Source organism: Sapajus apella, unplaced genomic scaffold (genome assembly GCF_009761245.1).
Source record: "Sapajus apella isolate SASKATOON/1434 unplaced genomic scaffold, GSC_monkey_1.0 scaffold14, whole genome shotgun sequence".
Classification (NCBI taxonomy): Eukaryota; Metazoa; Chordata; class Mammalia; order Primates; family Cebidae; genus Sapajus; species Sapajus apella.
The window spans coordinates 7,793,925-7,815,972 of record NW_022436954.1 but is presented as its reverse complement, the minus strand read 5'-3'; the positions used below and the strand labels follow the sequence as shown (position 1 = coordinate 7,815,972).

Here is a 22,048-nt window from a genome sequence, read left to right as displayed (position 1 = left end):
ATTTTCTACTTCATAACATAGGAATCAATATATACTATTAACTACCTATACTTCTTTAAATTTATATATATATTTTACAAAATTAGTGACATTGTTTGGTTTACATATCTTTTAATTTGCATGTCATATAAATGTCATCTCATTATTTTTGTTTTATGGACACTCCATTCAGTTTTTAAGATACACATAGATTCCTCTGTGTGCTTCTAATTCACTTTTCTAACCGTTACACTTTGCTCCACAGTGGAGATCCGTTATGCTGTTCCTAATGCCTTTCTTAGGAATGGACAACCTTTGATTGCCATCAAAGGTTTGCCACTCCAAAATATCACCGCATTTAACAACCTTACATACACACAGCCACAGATATGCATGTGGAATTATAGCTACCATATCTCAGATACTTAATTTTTCAATTGTTAAATATATATATATGCTTTGTTGGCTTCATTTCTAGGTGTCTTCAGAGGGCCAGGACTCTGTACAGAATCTTTATTTGTGACTAGATCTTTGCATTAGTTTTGCAGGTGCTATATACTGGCGAAATATTTTGGTGTTGTATTTTGGGCTGCAATCCAGTTGGTGGCACTTAAGAGTGTTGGCTGGCAGATAGGCTCTGAGACAGTTTTTTTTGTATTTTGGTTCAGTTGGCAGAAGTGCTCTGTGGTATGGGGATGGAGATGACCCCTTCACCTGATCTACTCCTGAGTCTTAGAGGGACCCGCTCCCTTCGCTGGCTCCTTAGGGGGCAAGGGGATTTTCCCAGTCCCAGGCTTTCCCAGGCTCCATGTCTACATTTCCTTTGTTAAGCTTTCTGGTCCACAGGGCTCCCTCAGAGAGGGACTGTGGTTGGCAGAGAGACCACACCTTTCTCAGGTTAGCCCTGGGGAGGGAGTCATACCCTTCTTCTTCCAGGTGTTCTGAGAGTGAAGGCTCCTCACTGCTTGGGTCCTGCCTAAGCTGATATGTCCTGCTTGGCTAGAGCAGTGGGGTGGGTATAGTTGCCCAATCCACTGTCCAAGTGCTTCTTATAAAAACACAGAGCTGCACCTACTGGCAGCGTTCAGGCAGAGGTGGGTCCTCTGTGTTGGAATCCCCAAATGGTGTGTCCTTCCCAGGTAAGAGGAGGAGGGGTTGGTGCGGTGAGTTAATCCACTGTGTCGGTGCTTCCCTAGGGAATTCGGGGTTGCTCTTGCCAGCAGAGTTCAGGCAGAAGCAGGTCCACTATGCTACAAGCCCCAGCGAGCATGGCCTGTCTGGCTGTGAGCAAGCAGTGAAGTCGCCCACCCTACATCCAGGTGTTTCCTAGGGGGAACACAGGACTGCAACCACCCACAGAGTTCAGGAGAAGCAAGTCTGCTATGCTGGAAGACTTTCTGATTACACGCAAGCAGCAGGAGTGGGTGGAGTAGCTCACTCTGCCATCCAGATGTTTCTCACGGTATCATGGGGCTGCTGCTGCCTGCAGAGCTCAGGCAGAAGTGAAGCCACTATGGCCCTGAGCCTGGTATGGAAATGGGAGGATAGGGTGATCTTACTCATCCTGGGCACTGCGGCTGTGGTGCCTACTGGGGCTATGGCACTGGTACTGTACTGCTCCAGGTCCAAGGCTTTATAGAGGTCACTGTAGACTTGAGTGTTGCCTCTGCAAAACCTCTGGATGTTTCTGTCTATCAGTCTTGAGGCTTTAGGGGGGCAGGGAGATTTTCCCATTCTTAGGCTTTCAAAGGTCCCTGTGGAAAGTGTGAATCTTCCAGGGGTTCTCACTCACCCTTTCCCCTTGGTGGGAAACTTGTCCTGGCTCCACACCAATCCAAGACAGGCTACTGCCCGGCTTCTCTTTTGTCTGTTCTCTGTGTCCCCTTGCTGCTGTAATGGATCCTGTGGTGGATTCCTAGTTGATAGACTTGCAGGGTCAGTATCACCACCCACTTGCTCTCCTCTCCATGACAGGAGCGCACACTAGCTACTTTTAGTTTGCCATTTTGATCCCCTCCCTCAACAAATAATTTTTATATAAATATGTTCAAAATATTCCATGGGCTATAGAATATTCAAAATATTCCATGATCATGAAAGAAATCTTACATAAGAAGATTGATAAGGAGACAATCTCCAGTAGGCTTGTGTCTCCACTCTGCTGCATTGTGACCAGCACCCATTGCTGGACAGCCAATATGGAGTAGATCATGAAAGCCCAGGAACTTTGAGACAATGCTAAAATGGGCTACATGATGGCCAAGAATCACCTGGAGATCAATCCTGATCACCGCAGTGTGAAGACTCTGCAGCAAAATCCTGAGGCGGACAAGAACAAGGCTGTCAAGGACTTGGTAGCACTGCCATTTGAAACCATGCTACTGTCTTCTGGCTTCTTCTTTTCCAGAAATAAGTTTCCTATAAAGAGCAATCAGCAGCCAGGTGCAGTGGCTCACACCTGTAATCCCAGAAATTTGAAAGGCCGAGATGGGTGGATCACCTGAGGTCAGGAGTTTGAGACCAGCCTGGCCAACATGGTGAAACCCTGTCTCTACTAAAAATGCAAAAATAATTAGCCAGACGTAGTGGCACATGCCTGTAATCCCAGCTACTTGGGAGGCTGAGGCTGGAGAATTTCTTGAACCTGAGAGGCGGAGGTCGCAGTGAGCTGAGAAGGCACCATTGCATTCCAGCCTGGGTGACTGAGCAAGACTCCGTGCCAAAAAAAAAGAGAGAGAGCAATACCAGCTATTAACTAAGCTCAGTGGCCAGGTCTTTTGTGCCCATCTGTTGTAAACAAAGCTTTGGACCATAACTTTACAGGTACTCCTCATGTCAATCTGAATCTTTTTAACGTACATACACTTTACAGTGCCCACAGCCCTCTTGAGTCTCATGTATAAAATGTCCTTGTCATGGCATAATTATCCAGATTCCTTCAACTCCCTAATTTATCTTTCATACCACTTTGACATCTGTCAATGCATCTCTAATGTCTATATTTTTCACTAGCCAGAAAGGGAATTCGCCAGTCTTGTCCTGTGTGGGTTCCCAGTGCTCCCCACCATGCCTACCATTTTGTGAGAACTCAAAGAGTTTGTTGTCGCTGTTGTTAAAGGTTTTGAGATTCACAACGAAGGAGAAGCTGGAGACAACACAAAGAGAACCTCCTCTGTGTGACTCGTTCCAGACACCCAACCTGTGTAAGACGATCTGTCTCCTGTCCTTTGTGAGACAGGTGCCACACAGTGCAGGAAGAACACAAAAATGGTAGAGACATGTATCAATGGGTCACTTCAATGGGTAGAACATGGTGTGGGGGCAGATTTGGGGATAATTAGCTGAGAAAACCATAAAGATAGTTGGTACGTTTGGTGGTAGTCAAAGGGTTATGAAAAGGCTGACATGAAACTAATTGTGCGATGAGGAGTTATGTTTTCTCCAAGTCATCCCGCCCAGGTCATCACTGGAGACTGATCATGAGAATTTTAACCATGATACAAATTTGAGCTTATGTTTCTTCGTTTGTTTGTGTTTTAGTTAGGATAAAATTATAGCGTAAAGTACACAGAGACTACTGTTCAAATTAGCATATCCATTATCTCACATCAGCTACCACTTTTTGTGGCAAGAGCACTTAAAATCTATTCTCTTAACAAAAACCTTGAATACAATACAGTGGTCAATATAATTATTGACTATAGTGTAAGTACATCAAAACATTATGTTGTACACTTTAAATATACAGAATCAAATAAAAAGGCTTGCTGCTCAGTAAAGATTTCTTTTTTCTTTCTTTTTTGTTTTTTCTTGACACAGAGTCTTACTCTGTCGCCTAGGTTGGAGTGCAGCGGCACGATCTCGGCTCACTGCAACCTCTGCCTCCTGGATTCATTGATTCTCCTGCCTCAGCTTCCTGAGTAGCTAGGACTATAGGCATGCACCACCACACCTGGCTAATTTTTATATTTTTAGTAGAGACAGGGTTTTACTATGTTGGCCAAGCTGGTCTCAAACTCCTGATCTCAGGTGATTTTGGCCTCCTAAAGTGCTGGGATTACAGGCACGAGCCACTGCGCCCAGCCTCAATTAAGATTTTTAAACATGTAAATATGTAGCCAACACCCAGATCAAAATATAGAAAAAGTTCTAAATCTCTAGCATGTCCCACTATGCATCCTCCCTAAGAATACTTCATGCTCACAAAAAAAAAAATGTTAACAACAATTATGATCTTCATCATCCCATACATACAGTATTTTATAACTTTAAAATCACTACCATGCAGGAAAATATTCTACCAAACAAACCATGCTTTTATACTTCAACAACCACTGAGCTCCTGAACCAATGTTATCCTCATTTGCAGGACATAAACTCAAGCCTTATGACATATGTTTTTCTTCCTTTGTTTACCACAAATTTGCAACCATTGTGCCCTTTTATGGCCTTGATCTCTACCTCCAGCGTCTGGGGAACAACGTTTTCCTGTTGTTGGTGCAGTCTCTTTGGTGCAGTCACCTTCCCAGTCAACTATGTTGCACTTCTGGCGCAGAACCCCATGGAACATAGAGTAAGCCAGATGTGTTTCATGTTCCTACTGGGAATCTGCATTCTGAACAACACATTTGTAACTTAAGGTGAGAAAAGAGCACAGATTGAAGAAAATAAATGGAGAAAAGAAGTGCTCCCACCTTTCCTCAGTCATTGTACTGGTCACACAACTTTGAAGCCAAAAGGAAAGGGAGAATTGGGTTCTAATGATTCCCTGCAAAGCAAATTGAGGATTTAGGGCAGATTCTGCCATTAAGTTGCTGGAGAAAGAGTCAAAAGTCAGTAAAGGTTGGTACAAACATATGGCCTTCTTCATCACACTCAAGAAGTATCTAGAAAGTAGTGCCATTTATTCCTGACAGTTTCTTTCAGACAGCAATTGATTACTTGTCCTTGGCCAATCAAATTTGTAGTTGTGTATGACAGATTGTGTCCATTATATGTAATTGTGTCCAGCAAAGACCTGGAACCAACCCAAATGCCCATCAATGATAGACTAGACAAAGAAAATGTGGCACGTATACACCAGGGAATACTATGCAACCATAAAAATGGATGAGTTCATGTCCTTTGTAGGGACATGGATGAATCTGGAAACCATCATTCTCAGCAAAGTGACCCAAGAACAGAAAACCAAACACCGCATGTTCTCACTCATACAGGCAGGTGTTGAACAATGAGAACACATGGGCACAGGGAGGGGAACATCACACGCTGGGGTCTATTGTGGGGTGGGTGGCTAGGGGAGGGACAGTGGGGGGTGGGGAGGGGAAACTAGGGAGGGATAACACTGGGAGAAATGCCTGATGTAGATGACAGGGGATGGAGACAGCAAAGCACCATGGCATGTGTGTACCTATGCAACAATCCTGCAAGAGCTGCACATGTTCCCCAGAACTTAAAGTACCATAATTAAAAAAAAAACTAATAAGGTATTTCATAAAACGAATGCAAGAGCTGGACACTGAAAGCTATAAAATATTGTTGCGAGAAATCAAAGGTCTAAATCATTGAATAAATGTTCTTGTTGAAAAGGCTTAATATTGTTGACATGGCAACACTCATCAGCTGACCTACAGATTCAAAAACTCTCAAAATTCCAGCAGACATTTCCACAAAAATTGATAAGCTTGTATTGATATAAAAATTTGAAGAATGTGATATAGAAAAAAAACTGAAAACAAATAGCAAACTAAGCATACAAAAACTTTTCAATTTTAAAATTTCTTACCTCTAGCAATCAAGACAGTAACAATTCTGACATAAGGATAGATACACAGAGAGAAGGGAACTGTGGTTCAAGATGCAATAAAATAAATAAATGGGAAAAAAATAAATACACTGATGTGTCAATGTAAAAAAAAAATTAAAACGTAACTTTTTTGTTGATTTTTCAACAAGGGGCCAAGAATAATAATGAGTGGAAAGAAAAGTATTTCTTTTCAAATGGTGCTGACACAACCGTATATCACATAAAATAAATCAGACGTTACATCACACCATAAAAATAAATAAACTAAACGTGATTTATAGACCTAAACATAAAACATTTAGAATAAAACATAGGAGTAGTCTTTGTGATTCTGGCTTATGCAATAACTCTTAAGTGTTCATAGTGGCACTTACATAACAACCAAAAAGTGGAAATAGCCCAAATGTCCATCAACCATGAAAGGACAAGCAAAAATGTACATATTATATCCATACAATGGAAAAATAATCTAGCCATGAAAAGGATAGAAGGACTGATATATGCTAGAAGATAGATGAAAGTTGGAAACATTATGTTAAATGAGTGAAGCCAGATACAAAGAGTCAAGTATTTTATTATTCAATTTGTAAATCAAATGTCCACGATAGGCAAATCTATAGAAGCAGAAAGTGAGTTAGTGGTTGCTAAGTGCAATGTGTGATTAAAAGCGGAGAGTTACTGCTAATGAGTATGGTTTCCCATGTGGTGATTAAAATGTTCTGTAATGATATAGTGGTGATGATTGCACAACCCTTTGAATGATTAAAACATATTCAATTGTATACTTTAAAAGAATAAATTGTATGATAAATGAATTATACTTCAAGGAGGTTTAAATTTAATAGAACTTTTAGTCCGAATCAAGGTGACATTTTCTCCCATGTTTTGTCTCCAATTCTTGCATAGCACATAGTGCATCTCACATAATATTTCTAATATCGGAGTGCAATTGTTCATGTACTCTCTCTTACTCAACTATAAGATCCTTGAACTTGTCACACACATTATTTCAGGAACTAACGCAGAAAAGGTCTTCACAAATCCTATCTGAAAAAAAATCAATAAGCCAGTAAAAGTAAACCTCCATATGAACTTACCACTAGCTTACTTCTCTACTTTTCAACACCATCTATTCTGTCCACATTTCAAGCAACTTATTTCCAGGGTGAGTCTGTGGTCTGATTTGACACGAAGCAGAACATCAGTCACCAAAATGAAAGGATTGCACCATAGTACCCCTACTTTATTTTTACTTGGATTTTCTGGATTAACTCTTAATCAAAAATTGGTACTTAACAAGGAAACACTTCCTTTCTATTGTTTTCAGAGCAGTAAGAAAGCACTTCAGTTTTGAGTCTCCAAAAGCATGCTTCCTGGAATGACTGCATACCATGTAGCAGGTTTATTTTAGTTTGTTTACAGAAAATGTGTAGACCAAAGTCCGATGCTGACTTTGGGAGCTACTAAAGACATGAAAAAGTAGAACTTTAAACACATTGCACTGTAAATGATTGGGAGTATCTGAGCATACTATTTCTTACATGACTTTAAAGAAAATGGCTACCTATCTGACCCCAAAACGACTTGAAGAAACTGTTTCCGTGGTCCTGCTGCAGATGGGAGGTATGGTCCATTAAGAAGAGAGTGGAGTCAGGATCAACACACACTTAGCATGACTTAGGGAAAGAAAACATTTTCCCCCTTTGAACCTCTCTGGATATAGTCATTTTGCCTCTACTTGGGGATCACCTGTTCAGCCTCAATGGCCTTTCAGGACCTCCTGAGTCAAGCCGGTGACCTGTGGAGATTCCAGATCATTCAGGCTGTTTTTCTCTCAATCTTCACTATTGTTGCATACCCTCATATTATGCTGGATAACTTCACTGCATTCACACCTGGTCATCGCTGCTGGGTCCACATCCTGGACAATGATACTGTCTCTGACAATGACACCAGGACCCTCAGTCAGGATGCCCTCTTGAGAATCTCCATCCCACTGGACTCAAACAGGAGGCCAGAGAAGTGTCGTCGCTTTGTTCATACCCAGTGGCAGCTCCTTCACCTGAATGGGACCTTCCCCAATGCAAGTGACCCAGACACGGAGCCCTGTGTGGATGGCTGGGTGTACGACAGAAGCACCTTTTCTTCCACCATCGTGACTGAGGTAAGAGGCTCTGTTTTCCTCTCATGAGAACATGACCTGGGTGTTTAGAAAAACACAAGTAATAATCATGCTTCCAGCCTTTAGTCACATGTAGGTGCTTAGTCTTTATTCTTTCAGCAAATATTATTTGCTTCTTTATTAAATGTCTGACACCTACACATTTTGAGTAATGAATTCAAGAGTAGAATGCATCCTGCTATTATAATGCTTTAAGTCATGGGAAGACCAAAGTTTAAACAAGCACTTATATATAATAAGTTAAAATGTTCTGCTAGGTCAGTAATGCTCAGCCTGTCATTGCAAATTAGAAATATCTGGAAAATTGAGGAAAACCCCCATGCCCAGAGTATACCCTAAAACAATCATATGAGAAAGTCTAAGGGGAAAATCTAGCTATCCAAAAGTTTTTAAAGGTCCTCAAGTGATTGCACTGTGTGGTCAAGTTTAAGAACCAGTTAGTGTAAAATAAAAACCTATAGGTTTAGGAAAGTCTTCCAAGAGAAAGTTAAGTTTAAGTTGAGACCTGAATAATAAAGGTCAGGTAATGTTGAAAATGGAATCTGGAGAGGAAGTTGGAGACTTAACATAAGGAAACTTGCAGATCATGCTAAGAAGTTTTGATCAGGTTACACTGAGGGGTAATAAGCATTGATGTGCTGGCTTCCTTCTCTTCCAGTGGGATCTGGTATGTGACTCTCAATCACTGACTTCAGTAGCTAAATTTGTATTCATGGCTGGAATGCTGGTGGGAGCCAGCCTAGGTGGTCATTTATCAGACAGGTGAGTACAAATGGATTACAGCCCTCTTTAAGGGCATTTTTATCAACTTATGAAACATTGTTTCATCTGGAATTACTTACTGCAAATTACACTGTCCTGAGGCTGCCTTGATCCCCACACAGAAAAGTAAAGTTTTAATCAGTGTTGTGAGTGCTATTTTTTAAATTTTCCGTGTGCAGGACACAGAAATGATATCTCCATGTGAACTGGGGGTGTTTCAAGACAGGATTTAGAGAGAAGGCACCACAACATGTGGTTTAGAAATATGAGCGAGTTAACTAAGGGAAGATGTTAACTAAGGAAGATGTTAACTAAGGAGAGTTAACTAAGGAAGATGTTTCATCACATGGGAATCAGCCTTGGCCAAGAGTACCAGGTCCAGTCCCACCTGGACACTGTAAGCTGATGGCTTGTGCCCAGAGCATGGTCGTCACATCATAGTTCCAAGTGTGATGAGCACGCATTCCTCTAAAACCCGTGGGGTATATCTGAAGGTGTCATTGGTGGTGTGTTGAAAAATCATGTGTGGAAACTTGATTATTGCCTTTGCAAAAACAGCTTTTTAGAACCAGATAAGGTAAGTAATCCAAGGATAATACTCTCACAGTCTGTGGTGTGAGCAGTTTGGGGTATTCACCTTGCTGTATGTCTTCTGACATGGCAGAGAACAATTACCATCACCCAACCATGTCTCCCCTGATGGTGATGAGGGACTTGAAGTGCCCCTTGCCCTTCACCAGCACCATGTCTTCTCGTATCTCACCTGAAAATGTGAACACTGAATGTATGACAGGAAGTGTGACATAGAATGAGCTGAGAGTCAGAGGGTTAATTTCTAACAGTAACCCAATCCTTTGTGACACTGTCCTGGGAAAATGCAGATAGACCAATTTTAGTGGATCACAGGGTGGTACAAGAAAGGATAGGGAATGCCAGGCAGGAGATGACCGTGGAGAATCAGCTGAAAATGAAAGGGCAAGATAATCTAAGGATTTTGAGATTTCTCACAAACCTAAGAGAAAATAGTACATGATTATATGCAGAGTAGGCTATGATCAAACTGACTGTTTTCAAATAACTCGCTCAACTCTTTATATCAAAAAATCAGAAACAATCTATAATCCCATTAAAAATAGGTTAATAAATAAGCAGATATTTACATAATGTATTTTTACAGCAAAGGGAATGAATAAACCACTGTCTGCTATCAGATAATTTAATATCAAAACCATTTGGTTAGGTACCACAAGAACAACAAAAAGATGACACACTATAGTATTCCCCCAATGTAAAAGTCAAAAACAAGGAACTACGTTATGATGTTTGGAGTCAGAACTAAGAGAGAAATCTAATTTTCTTTAGATTTCTATTGGGATTCCATTAAATCTGAACAACAGTTTGGGTAAGGTTGACATTTTTTAAATATTGAATTTTCTGATCTATAAATATAGCATTGCTCTTCATTAAGGTAGATTTTCATTTAATTTCCCTTTGCAATGTTTTGTAGTTTATGAAAAAAGTCATGAAGTTTTTATTAAATGTATTTCTAATTTATATATAAGGATAATTTACATGTAAATTATATACATATATGTAAGGACAATTACATTTTCCATAGTAAATTTGCATCCTGACAACTTGATAAATTTGTTAGTTCTAGTGGCAATTTGTAGATTCCTTAAAATTTCCCAACTTGATCATATCATCTGCAAGGTGGGATAGTTTAGATCATTAATTTTCTGGTTTTCTCCTTTTAATCTCTTTCCAGCAGTGGCTAAAACCTTTGATACTGATACAATGCCAATGACATTGGTGAGAGCTAAAATCTTGCCTCACCACAGGCTAAAATGTTCAAGTTGGCTACAGAGTGGATTCCTTTCCCAGAAAAGAGTAAAACACTGAATTCCAATTTTTTTTTTTAGCCCTTCCCTGCAACACTTCAGCAACTTTGATGTACTGCTATGGATGTTCCTTTCACATCAGTTTAGTCATAGCCTGCACTGTCCTAGACGTCTACATTTGATTTAGATGATTTATAGGCTATGCACTGCTCAGACTCTCTGCTGTGCTAAAGTATATAAAACACACATTGTGTTATTAGTACACTGCGTGTTAGTATAAGAGACTTCTGATGTGTTAAAATGTCCAGTATTCCACCCTGTCTTATGTGGTTTCAATTGATGTCAAAAATATACAGCTAAAAGATTGGAAAATAAGTTTTGATCTGCTGGGTATCGGTTTAGAAACAGGCAACCTTGTGTCTGAGATCTACCATTGATTGGCTATTGAGTTTTTAAGGTTTCAAATGCAAAGTTTCACTTGTTAAATATCTTTTATGTTTCAAAGTGTGCCTTCTCTTTGCTAAGTTTTCCCACTTGTTGCTGTTGTTCCCATTATCTGGCCTGTCTCTGTTTCTCAGGTTTGGGAGAAAGTCAGTGCTCAGATGGTGTTACCTCCAGCTCGCCATTGTTGGCACTTGTTCAGCCTTGGCTCCCACCTTCCTCATTTATTGCTCACTACGCTTCTTGTCTGGGACTGCTACAACGAATCTCCTTACAAACACTGTTCTGTTAAGTAAGTCAACAATTGGGATCCACATTTCCCAAACTGTGACTTTGAAACTGAAATCTCACCTTTGAAGCCAAAGCCTTATTTGTTTTTTCTTTCAGTAGTCGAGTGGGCAACATACAGATTCCAGACCATGGGAATTCCATTGGCAATGTGTGCTTCTAGTATTGCATTTATGACCCTGGCAGGCCTGGCTTTTGCCATTCGAGACTGGCACATCCTCCAGCTGGTGGTGTCTGTACCACACTTTGTGATCTTTCTGACCTCAAGGTATGAGTTGGTTTCTTCTTTTGTCTTAATGAGATCCTGGAATGAGAATGTACGTGGAAGTAGGACACTGGATTTTTTTTGTTTTTTGTGTAGACCTGAGAGCACATCCTCTCATAATCTGTGCTTCATGGGCAATTCAAGAAGCAGAACACACAGAGTTCCCTGATAAAACTGACGGCAATGAATGAAATTTCATAACGTAACCAACAAATATTTCTCTAACATTGTATCTCAAATATTGTAAGAGACATAATTTACTCAAAATTATTTATTGTTTATATGAAATTTCATTCACCTGAGGGTTCTGTATCTTATTTAAATGAATAAAACATAGGAAATTCCATTAAATTCAAATTTTAGGTAAGGGATGAATAATTTTTAATATAATTATGTCCAAAATATTGCATGAGACATATTTATACTAAAAAATTTTACTACTTAATAGAAATTCAAAAGTATCCATGCCACTGTGTTTTTGTTTGCTAAAACCAGCAACCCATGAGATGAGGAATAACAATGAATCATTGCCTGGGAGTTCTTAGTGTCCCTGGTTATCCTCACCTTAACAAGTATTATCGAAACAGAATTATTACAAACATGTTTTCCCCAGGAGAGGAAAACATTTGAGAAGAAGATAGCTTCCATGGTATTCTATGTTTGTATGCATATCCCTGGAAAAAAAAACATGTGTTGGAGAAGTTTGGGATCTTTTTCTTAATTATTGTAGGTGATATTGGATGAAGAGAAGGGGCAGCAAGTCTACTTTCATAACTATCTGAAGAAAGAACTGCATAATTTCTCCAGTTAAAATATTAAGACAAAATGAATAATTTACCTTATTTGTCAGTGTTTCTTCTTCCTTTATTAGCTCTGCAAACACTTCTAGATGGTTAACTATACCGCTCCCCTTAAAAAGGCCAGTTCAGTGAAAGACACCTATTTGGTCTTTACCTTTGAGAGATGATTACAGATTTAACACAGAGAGAAGATTTCAGATACAAAAGTAAGCAAACTCCCTGTCAGACTCATCCATTCATTTATCTTGTCTTCATAACAACCCTACAAGGCAATATTCTCTCCATTACATAGATGAGAACGCTGAGGAAGATTTAAGTATATAATTCGTTAATATATCCAGATTTGATCACGGATGCTATGACCAGGAGTGATTCTAGTTGTATGAGGCCTTAAGCATGCATAAATTATTTGAGGGACTTTATCTTAGGAAAAAGAACACATTACAAATAGACATAAGTTATGACCTCACTAGGACCTTAGCAGGCATCTATCTGTACAAGTGATGGTCATTCATGCTGAGGAGTCAGGAGCTCCATGGTAAATTTGCTGAGTAGGAAGCGAGCCAATATGACTCCAAGTCTGCATTCCCAACAGTGACTGTGTACTGCATGGAGGAGTCATCTCACATTCTTCTAGTTATGGTCCAAGAGAATGTGAGTTTACATTTTCTAGTAAAACTAAACAAGTGGTGGATATTAGCTTGGAGGGAGCAGATATCTTTAAAAAAGTAATATAAGAACTGACCAAGTGAAAGTCGACTACACCTCTGTTCTCTTCCTTCTTCAGTTGGCTGATAGAGTCTGCTCGATGGCTCATTATCAACAACAAACCAGAGGAAAGCTTAAAGGCACTTAGAAAGGCTGCACACAGGAATGGGATGAAGAATGCCAGAGACATCCTAACCTTGGAGGTGAGCTGGATGGGAGCGAGATATGGGATGTACGGAAGACATAACTTGTCATCAATACTTACCAGTGTCCATAAGGTGAAAAAAGGAAACACAGATGCGGTTATGGGCTGTCTCATCTCACTATCATTTTAAATGGATTTCAGTATTGTTTGGGTTAAAGGAGAATATGATGTTGCTGAAAGGATGGGGCACAGACATTATACTCAACAGAGGCAGAGGCACAAAGTATTAACAATTGAAAAGATTTTGCATTAAATTCATTCTGTGTAATAGGAAGTCACCAAAACTAGTTTATTCCTTCTCATTTATTATTCTGTGGGTCTCTTTCAGCGTAGTAAAGCCAGAGGAAGGACTGTGAGCAAACAGAATAGAACATAAGAGACTCACCTATTTGTTCATTCAATCATACATTCTTCCATTCATGCTCTATTCAGTGAGGGCCTACCTATGCCAGATTCCTTTCTTCCTTGGAAATATTACAGTGCCCACATCAATCTAAATCCCTATTTGTCTGGAGTTTCATTATACTTACTTACTTACTAACTATAAGTTCTTAAAGCCTGACTAAGAAGAAATGCCTGTGGAAGTCTTCCTCGTTTCAATCCACCCAGATCTTAAAGATAAATATTGCCATGGATCTTTAAGTTAAATATTATCCATGTTATGCACACATATAAAGTATTAATTTTAAAATGTAGTATGCACAAATGGTACTAGATCATGAATAACAGAATAAGTCAAGGTAACAGCCTGAATGAAGCTTTTGCTATGACAGAGAAAATTAATGGACAGATTTAAATGCAAATATTGGAAATGATACAGGAATGGAAAAAATGCTACTGGGGACAATAAAAATACATCTTCTCTCATTTTATTGAAAACAAGAGGATTAAGAGCAAACCTGTTAATATCCTCACATATGAATATTAACCTTAAATGTAAAACATCACACTTAAAAGACACAGAGTGGCAAGTTGGGTTAAAAGAAAACACACACCCAATTGTATGCTGACTTACAGAGACTCATCTCACGGGCAGTGACACCTATAGGCTCAAAGTGAACAATCTTGCATGTTCTTCACATGTACCCCAAAACCTAAAATGCAATAAAATAAATTTTTAAAAAAGGATAAAAAAAATCTAACAAACAAATGGAAAACAAAAAAAGAGCAAGCGTTGCTATTCTAATTTCAGATAAAACAGACTTTTAATCAACAGTGATTTAAAAAGACAAAAGGAGAATTACCTCATGGTCCAGGGTTCAACAAGAAGATTTAACTATCTTAAATAGATATGCACCCAACACTGAAACACCGAGATTCATACAATGAGTTCTTAGAAATCTACAGAGACTTACATAAATCACACATTGATAGTGGGAGAACTCAACACCCCACTGGCTGTATTAGATAGATTGCAGACACAGAAAACTAACATAGATGTTCAGGAACTAAACTCAACACTTGACCAAATGGACCTGTAACCGAGTTTTTTTCTTGGATGCTGGTGGTTGTTTTGGGTTCTTGGCCTTCAACCTCCGAAAGAATAAGCGGTGGGGCCGCTTCAGCTGCACTGTATGCTCATAAAGTGAATATAGGACCCCAAAAATGTTGCAGAAAGGTGATTTCATTTAGGTAGAGAAAAGAGAAGGAAAGGAGAAGAGAAGAAAGGCTTCCACGAAGAGTGTGGAAGGGGATTCCAGAGGGGAAATCCAACCAGGTGTGTGGGCACAGACATTTATCCTGGGAGAAATCCCCACCTTCTCCAAGACCCTGGGCCACTGAAAAGAGTTCCTTAGAACTTCCGCTGGAGTGATGGACTTTCAGTTTCTTTCCGTGCTCTCAAAATCAAATATAAACCGTTGACTCTCCCGGATGGAGAGAGATGGGAGGGGGGCATGGTGCGGGGGAAATTCTTGCCCTTAAAGCTATGCCCCCTCATGGACCCGGAAAGAGAACACATTCCCTCAGACCTAATAGATATCTACAGAACACTCCACCCAACAATATATAATCTTCTTATCTGCACGCGGCAGATACGCTCAAATCGACCACACATCAGCCATAAAACAATCCTCAGCAAATAAAAAAAAAAAGAAATTAAATCAACCACACTCTTGGACCACAACACAATAAAAATAGAGATCATTAAGAGGACCTCCCAAAACCATAAAATTACATGGAAATTAAACAACCTGTTCCTGAATGACTTCTGGGTGAAGAAATTAAGTCAGAAATCAAGAAAATCTTTCAAGCTAATGAAAACAGAGATATAAAATACTAGACTCTCTGGGACATAGCTAAACACATGTTAAGAAGAAAACTTATAGCACTAAATCCCCACATCACAAAGTTCAAGACAGCTCAAATTAACAATCTAACCTCAAACCTATTAGAACTAGAAAAACAAGCACAAACAAAACCCAAAGCTAGCAGAAGAGAAGTAACCAAATCAAAGCTGAACTGAGTGAAATTGAGGTGTAAAAAGAAAAACACACACAAAATATTAACAAAACCAAAGACTGGTAATTTCAAAGGACACATTAGATAGATAGACGTTATTAGATAAATGAATAAAGAAGAAAAGAGAGAAGATTCAAATAAATGCAGTTAGAAATGATAAAGGCGGCATTACCACCACTGACACATAAATACAAAAAACACTCAGAGACTCTTACAAACAGCTCTATGCACACAAACTAGAAAACCTGGAATAAATAGATAAATTCTTGTAAACATTCAAATACCCAAGATTGAATCAGAAAGAAATTAAAATCCTGTATAAACCAATAATGAGTTTCAAAACTGAATCAGTAATAAAAAGCCAACCAACCAGAAAAATCCCTGGGCCACATGGGTTTACCACTAAATCCTACCAGACATATAAAGAAGAGCTTGTACCAATCCTACTGAAATTATTGCAGAAAATTGATGCAGAGGGACTCCTAACTCATTCTATGAGACTATATTTATTCTGATACCAAAATCTAGCAGGGAAAAAACAAACAAACAAAAACAAGACTAAAAACAAAGAACACATGATCATCCCAATAGACAAAGAAAAGGCTTTTAATAAAATTCAACAACGCTCATGTTACAAAACCTCAACAAACTAGGCATCAAAGGAGCGTACGTCAAAATAATAAGAGCTATCTCTGACAAACTATCTCTCTTCACATACAATATGGTCTTATACATACAAATCCCTGTAGTTGTAGCCCAAAAGCGCTTTGATCTGGTAAACAATTTTAGCAAAGTTTCAGGATAGAAAATCAATGGACAAAAAATCAGTAGCATTTCTATACACTGACATTAAAGCTGAGAGCCAAATCAAGAATGTAATCTCATTCACAATAAACACAAAATAATAAAATACCTAAGAATACAGCTAGCTGGGGAGGTAAGAGTTCTACAGTAAGAATTACAAAGCAATGATAAAAGCAAGCAGAGATGACCACAAACAAATGGAAAAACATTCCATGCTCATGGATAGGAAGAATCAATATTGTTTAAATGGCCATACACCAAAAGCAATTTACAGATTGAATGCTATTCCTATCAAACTACCAAAGACATTTTCCACAGGATTATAGAAAACTATTTTAAAATTCATATGGAACCCAAAAAAGAGTTGAAATGACCAAAGCAATCCAAAGCAAAATGAACAAAGCTGTAGGCATCACACTGCCTGACTTCAAACCATACTACAAGAACACAGTAACCAAAATATCCTGGCATTGGTACAAAGACAGACACATAGACCAATAGGACAGATTAAAGCACTGAGAAATAATGCCATACCTCTACAACCATCTGTTCATTAACGAAGTTGACAAAAACAAGCAATGGGGAAACGATTCCCTATTCAGTCAATGACGTAATAACTAACTATCCATCTGCAGAAGATTGAAACTGAACACTTTCCTTTCACCATATACAAATCTCAAGTCAAGATAGATTAAAGACTTAAATGTAAGACCTAAAGCTAGAAAAATCCCAGAAGGAAACATAGAAGATATCATTCTGGAAAAAAGTCCTTACAAAGGTTTCATGACAAAGACTCCTTTTCTGTGGCAAAAGCACTTGCCACAGAAACAAAAGTTAACAAATGGGACCAAATAAACTAAGGAGCTTTTGCACAGAAGTTAATAATTCTATAGGTTGTCTGTTTACACTCTTCATTATTCACTCTGTTAAATAATGAAGAGTGTAAACAGACAACCTATAGAATGGGAGAAAATATTTGCAAACTGTGCATCCAACAAAAGCCTAATATTCAAAATTTATAAGGAACTTGAACAAATTAAAAAAGAACACACACTCTATAAAAAATAGCCAAAGGACATAAACAAACAGTTGTGGGTTGTTTTGTTTTGTTTTGTTTTGTTTTTGAAACAGAGTCTCGTTCTGTCACCCAGGCTGGAGTACAGTGGCGCAGTCTTGGCTCACTGCAGCCTCCACCTACAGGGTTCAAGCGATTCTCCTGCCTCAGCCTTCTGAGGAGCTGGGATTACAAGCTCATGCCATCATGACTGGCTAATTTTTGTATTTTTAGTGGAGATGGGGTGTCACCATGTTGACCAGGCTGGTCTTGAACTCCTGACCTCAAGTGATCTACCCACCTCGGCCTCCCAAAGTACTGGGATTATAGGCATAAACCATTGTGCCTGGCCAAACAAACACTTTTCAAAAGAAGACATACATATAGCCAACAAGCATATGAAAAAAATGCTCAACATCACTAATCATTAGAAGAATCAATCAAAACCACAGTAAGGTACCATCTCACACCTGTCAGAATAGCCATTATTTAAAAGTCAAAAAATAGCAGATGCCGGTGAGACTGCAGGAAAAAAAAAAAAAAGGAACACTTAAAAACTCCTGTTGGAAATGTATATCTGTAAATCAGTTCAGACACTGTGGAAAGCAGTGTCTGATTAAAGATTTCTTGTTGGAAATGTAAATCTGTAAATCAGTTCAGACACTGTGGAAAGCAGTGTCTGAAATTAAAGATTTCTCAAATAACTCAAAACAAAACTACCATTTGACCCAACAATCTATTACTAGGTATGTACCCCCCAAAATATAAATCTTTCTATTATAAAGGCACATGCATATGTAGGTTCATCACAGTACTTTTCACAATAACAAAGACATGGAATCAACCTAGATGCCCATCAACAGTGGACTAGATAAAGGATATGCGATGCATATACACCATGGAATACTAAGCAGCCATAAAAGGAGGTCATGTCCTTTGCAGCAACATGGATACAGATGGAGTTCAGTATCCTAAGCCAATTAATGCAGGAAAGAAAAACCAAATACCACATGTTCTCACTTATATGTAGGAGCTAAACATTGGTCCATATGGAGCTTTGTATAGATACAAAGAAGAGAACAATAGACACCAGAGCCTACTTGGAGGTGGAGGATGGAAGGAGTTAAGGAGATGAGGATCAAAACACTACCTATTGGGTACTGTGCTTATTAACTTGGTGATGGAATAATCTATACACCAAACCCCCGTGACACATAATTTACCCATGTAACAAACCTGGACATGTGTCCCCGAACCTAAAAGTTGGAAAGTAAAAAAAATAATAATAAAAGAGCATTGGAACAAAAAAAGAACGATGCATTATGAAACTAAATGGCAACTGATGGTCCCCTCAGTTCCCCAGGGAAAAAAGAGAGCATTGCTTATAAGGTGCAACTGAAACTTGGTGTGAAAAATTGATTTTATACATGATTGGGTACCTAATGTTGCCTAAATTTGGATTTATTATTTTGTAACTATTATTCATAAATGTCTAGTCTTAGTCCTGTTTTAATCTCCATCTCACAGGTTTCCTAATACACCTGCTCTAGACAACCATCTAACTCAAACCTGCCCAACATTATATCATTATCAATTCATTAATTACTACAGTCTTATGGGTCTGGGAGCCCAGCGAATAATACACATCTCCTCTGCCCTGATTACATATAACTCAGAGATATTTAAAGTGGTTAGAAACATGAAGCTCAAAAATTTTAGTTTTTTTACTACCGTGAAAACTGGAATAGAGGATGTGACTTTCAACATCTACCATCAACAGAATTTATAACACTTCATTCCACAATTGAACTTACCTGTCACAGATTTTTTTAAAGGTACAAAACCTGACCTGATAAATACAGGGTGTAGCCCAGAAAGCAGACCTGAATGTGATCTCCTTCTAATGTGCATTCTCCCACACTCACCAATCAAATAACTCAGTCTTTTATGGGTAGCTGATGGTACATACAGAAGGGCCAGGATCGTCTCTTTTGAAGGTTATTCCTCATGGAGGTATGAGATTAGGGAGAAAGTAGCCTCTCCTTCCCCAAACGTCAGTATTTCTGAGCTGAGAACCAAAATGAGTTCTCTAAAGAAATTTTTCTCCTTTCTGAGGCAAGCTGTTTTTCACCAAGGACAGTGAGCAGAGAACCAATGTTCATATCTTTGGGTGCCATATGGTCTAAATGGAGCTTTCGGCTATAATCAAATTTGGCCTTCATTTAAAGTGTAATCTTTATTTGGTACCCATTATGGTCTGCATCTCTAACATACATATCTTTTTCAATGCTCTGCAGCCACTTAGATGTCTCATCTGAAATATCCTTGATTTCCTGGAGACTGCTTTAACTTCCTAATTCAACTTACATCTCATTGTTACATATGTCATTGCATTTTAAGATTTATATTTTCCAACAGACAAAAAGTCATGTCATTTCTCATTTGCGGGTTGACCAGTGCCCCTACAGTGCCTACTATTTTGTGACAACTGCCCAGTTTATTGTTTCTGCTGTTGTTGAAGATTTTGAAATCCACCATGAAGGAAGAACTGGAGGCAGCACAAAAAAAACCTTCTCTGTGTGAATTGCTCCACATGCCCAACGTATGTAAATTGATCTTCCTCCTGTCCTTCACAAGGTAAGCTTCATGCAGTGTTTGGGGGAAAGTTAAAATACTGGAGACATGAATTGCATTCTCATTTCAAGTAGCACAGCATGTTAAGGAAATACATTTGCACATAAAAGATGAGAAAGCCATAAAGAAAATTGCTATGTTTGAATGCAGTAAAAGAGTTCTGAACAGACTGACACGGAATTAATGGTACAATAGTTTTTTGTTTACCACAACACCCTAGCAGGCTCATCACTGGAGACTTATCCTGAGAACTTCAATTATAGTATATGCTTTGGCTTGAAGTTTCTTAATGTGCTTGTTTCCATTTTTAATGAGGTAAATTACAAAAAGAATTTTGTACACAAACATATATATAACTCAATGAGTATTTCCATATTTTGATAGGTAATTTAGATCAAGGTGCATAAAAACCTCTAAAACACTAGGACATGATCACAAACACAGAAAAAATCATAAATAGGAAGTCCTACCTGTTAATCCCCCACAGAAACATTGATTTAACAATGATTGTATCCAAACACTCCTATGAGATTTCCAAAATGGAGGTAAGATGTTGTAAAATCATAGATGAGCAGAAAACCAAGAACAGTTGCACTGAAATGGGTAAAAAGAGTAATTTCACCTTACCCGTGACAACCCCTTTCCAAAGACGGGGTCCAACTCAGTGCCAAGAGAGAATACCCTGGCCTATGACTGCTCCCTCATAGAAAAGAAAGGAGTGGAACATTCGTACACATCTGGGCCTTTGACACACTGCATGAGGAACTGGTACTTGTCTCACCTCGCTCAGAGCACTTATGGAACTGGCATATTTGGATGTTTGGATAACTGAATAAAAGGTGAGTACAAAGGAAATCTGTGACTGGTACAGCTCAGTGCAATAAAAAATAAGATGAACAATTTTAGATGTCTCCCTTAGGAGGGAGGGAAGGGAGTACAATGTGTGTCCAACATTCTAATTTTTCAGGGAGATGCCCAAGAAATTTGCTTTTGTCTTGCCCACCCAGGATGCCAATGGGACTTCAGATACTCTAGATGTCTTAGGAACAAAACATAATTTTAAAAAAATCTGAGTGTCATCCTGCTGCATCAAAGAACTCATAGTAGAGCAAACAGACACCACAGGGAGCCAGAGATTACAACATATTTTAAAACAGAAATCAGTAAATCTCTCTAATTAAAAATATACACACATAAATACAGATAAGACACTTTACAGAGAAGGTTTGACAAGCCCCCAGAGGTGGCTATTTCTTCAAATGTGCATCCACAAATGCAAAGCTACAAAGAACATGAAGAAACAGAGAAACATGACTTAAAAGGAAACAAAAAAAATCTCTAGAAACTGACCATAAGGAGAGGTATATGAATAATGTGATAACAAATTAGAAATAACTACCATAACAATGCACACATAAGTCAAGATAAAAATGGATGAACAAAGTGAGAAATTCAACAAATAAATATTTAAAATATTTCAAATGACCAAAATAAATCAGAGAGTAGATGAAGACGATGACTGTGCTGAAAAGTTAACTGGAAGTGTTCAACTCTCTACTTTTCCAGCAGAAGAACAAATCAGCAAATTCAAAAACAAGTCATTGGATATAATCTGCCAACAGGGGCAAGAAAAATACGGAAAAGAAACATGAAGAAATTCTAAGGGCCCCATCAGACACCATGAAGCAAAGACATACATGCATTTTGAGGTCCTGAAAGGAACAAGAAAGAAAGAGAGAGAGAAAGAAAGAGAGAGAGAGGAAAGAAGGAAAGAAGGAAAGAAAGAAGAAAGAAAGAAAGAAAGAAAGAAAGAGAGAGA

At 38.6% G+C, this 22,048-nt stretch overlaps 1 protein-coding gene across 2 annotated transcripts in view; it reads left to right on the top strand.

The window, feature by feature from the left end:
* Positions 1–7,149: 7,149 nt before the first annotated feature.
* LOC116554858 (solute carrier family 22 member 9) overlaps positions 7,150–22,048 on the top strand; it is a 31,429-nt gene continuing 16,530 nt past the window's right edge. The window contains exons 1-6 of one of the 2 annotated variants that reach the window (XM_032283054.1): positions 7,150–7,949; positions 8,626–8,729; positions 11,149–11,303; positions 11,399–11,567; positions 13,152–13,275; positions 20,117–20,232. In XM_032283054.1, the coding sequence (XP_032138945.1) occupies positions 7,548–7,949; positions 8,626–8,729; positions 11,149–11,303; positions 11,399–11,567; positions 13,152–13,275; positions 20,117–20,232 (1,070 nt within the window). In that variant the 5' untranslated portion in view covers positions 7,150–7,547. The remainder of the gene's footprint in view (positions 7,950–8,625; positions 8,730–11,148; positions 11,304–11,398; positions 11,568–13,151; positions 13,276–20,116; positions 20,233–22,048) is intronic. The other variant, XM_032283053.1, reaches the window with a different exon arrangement.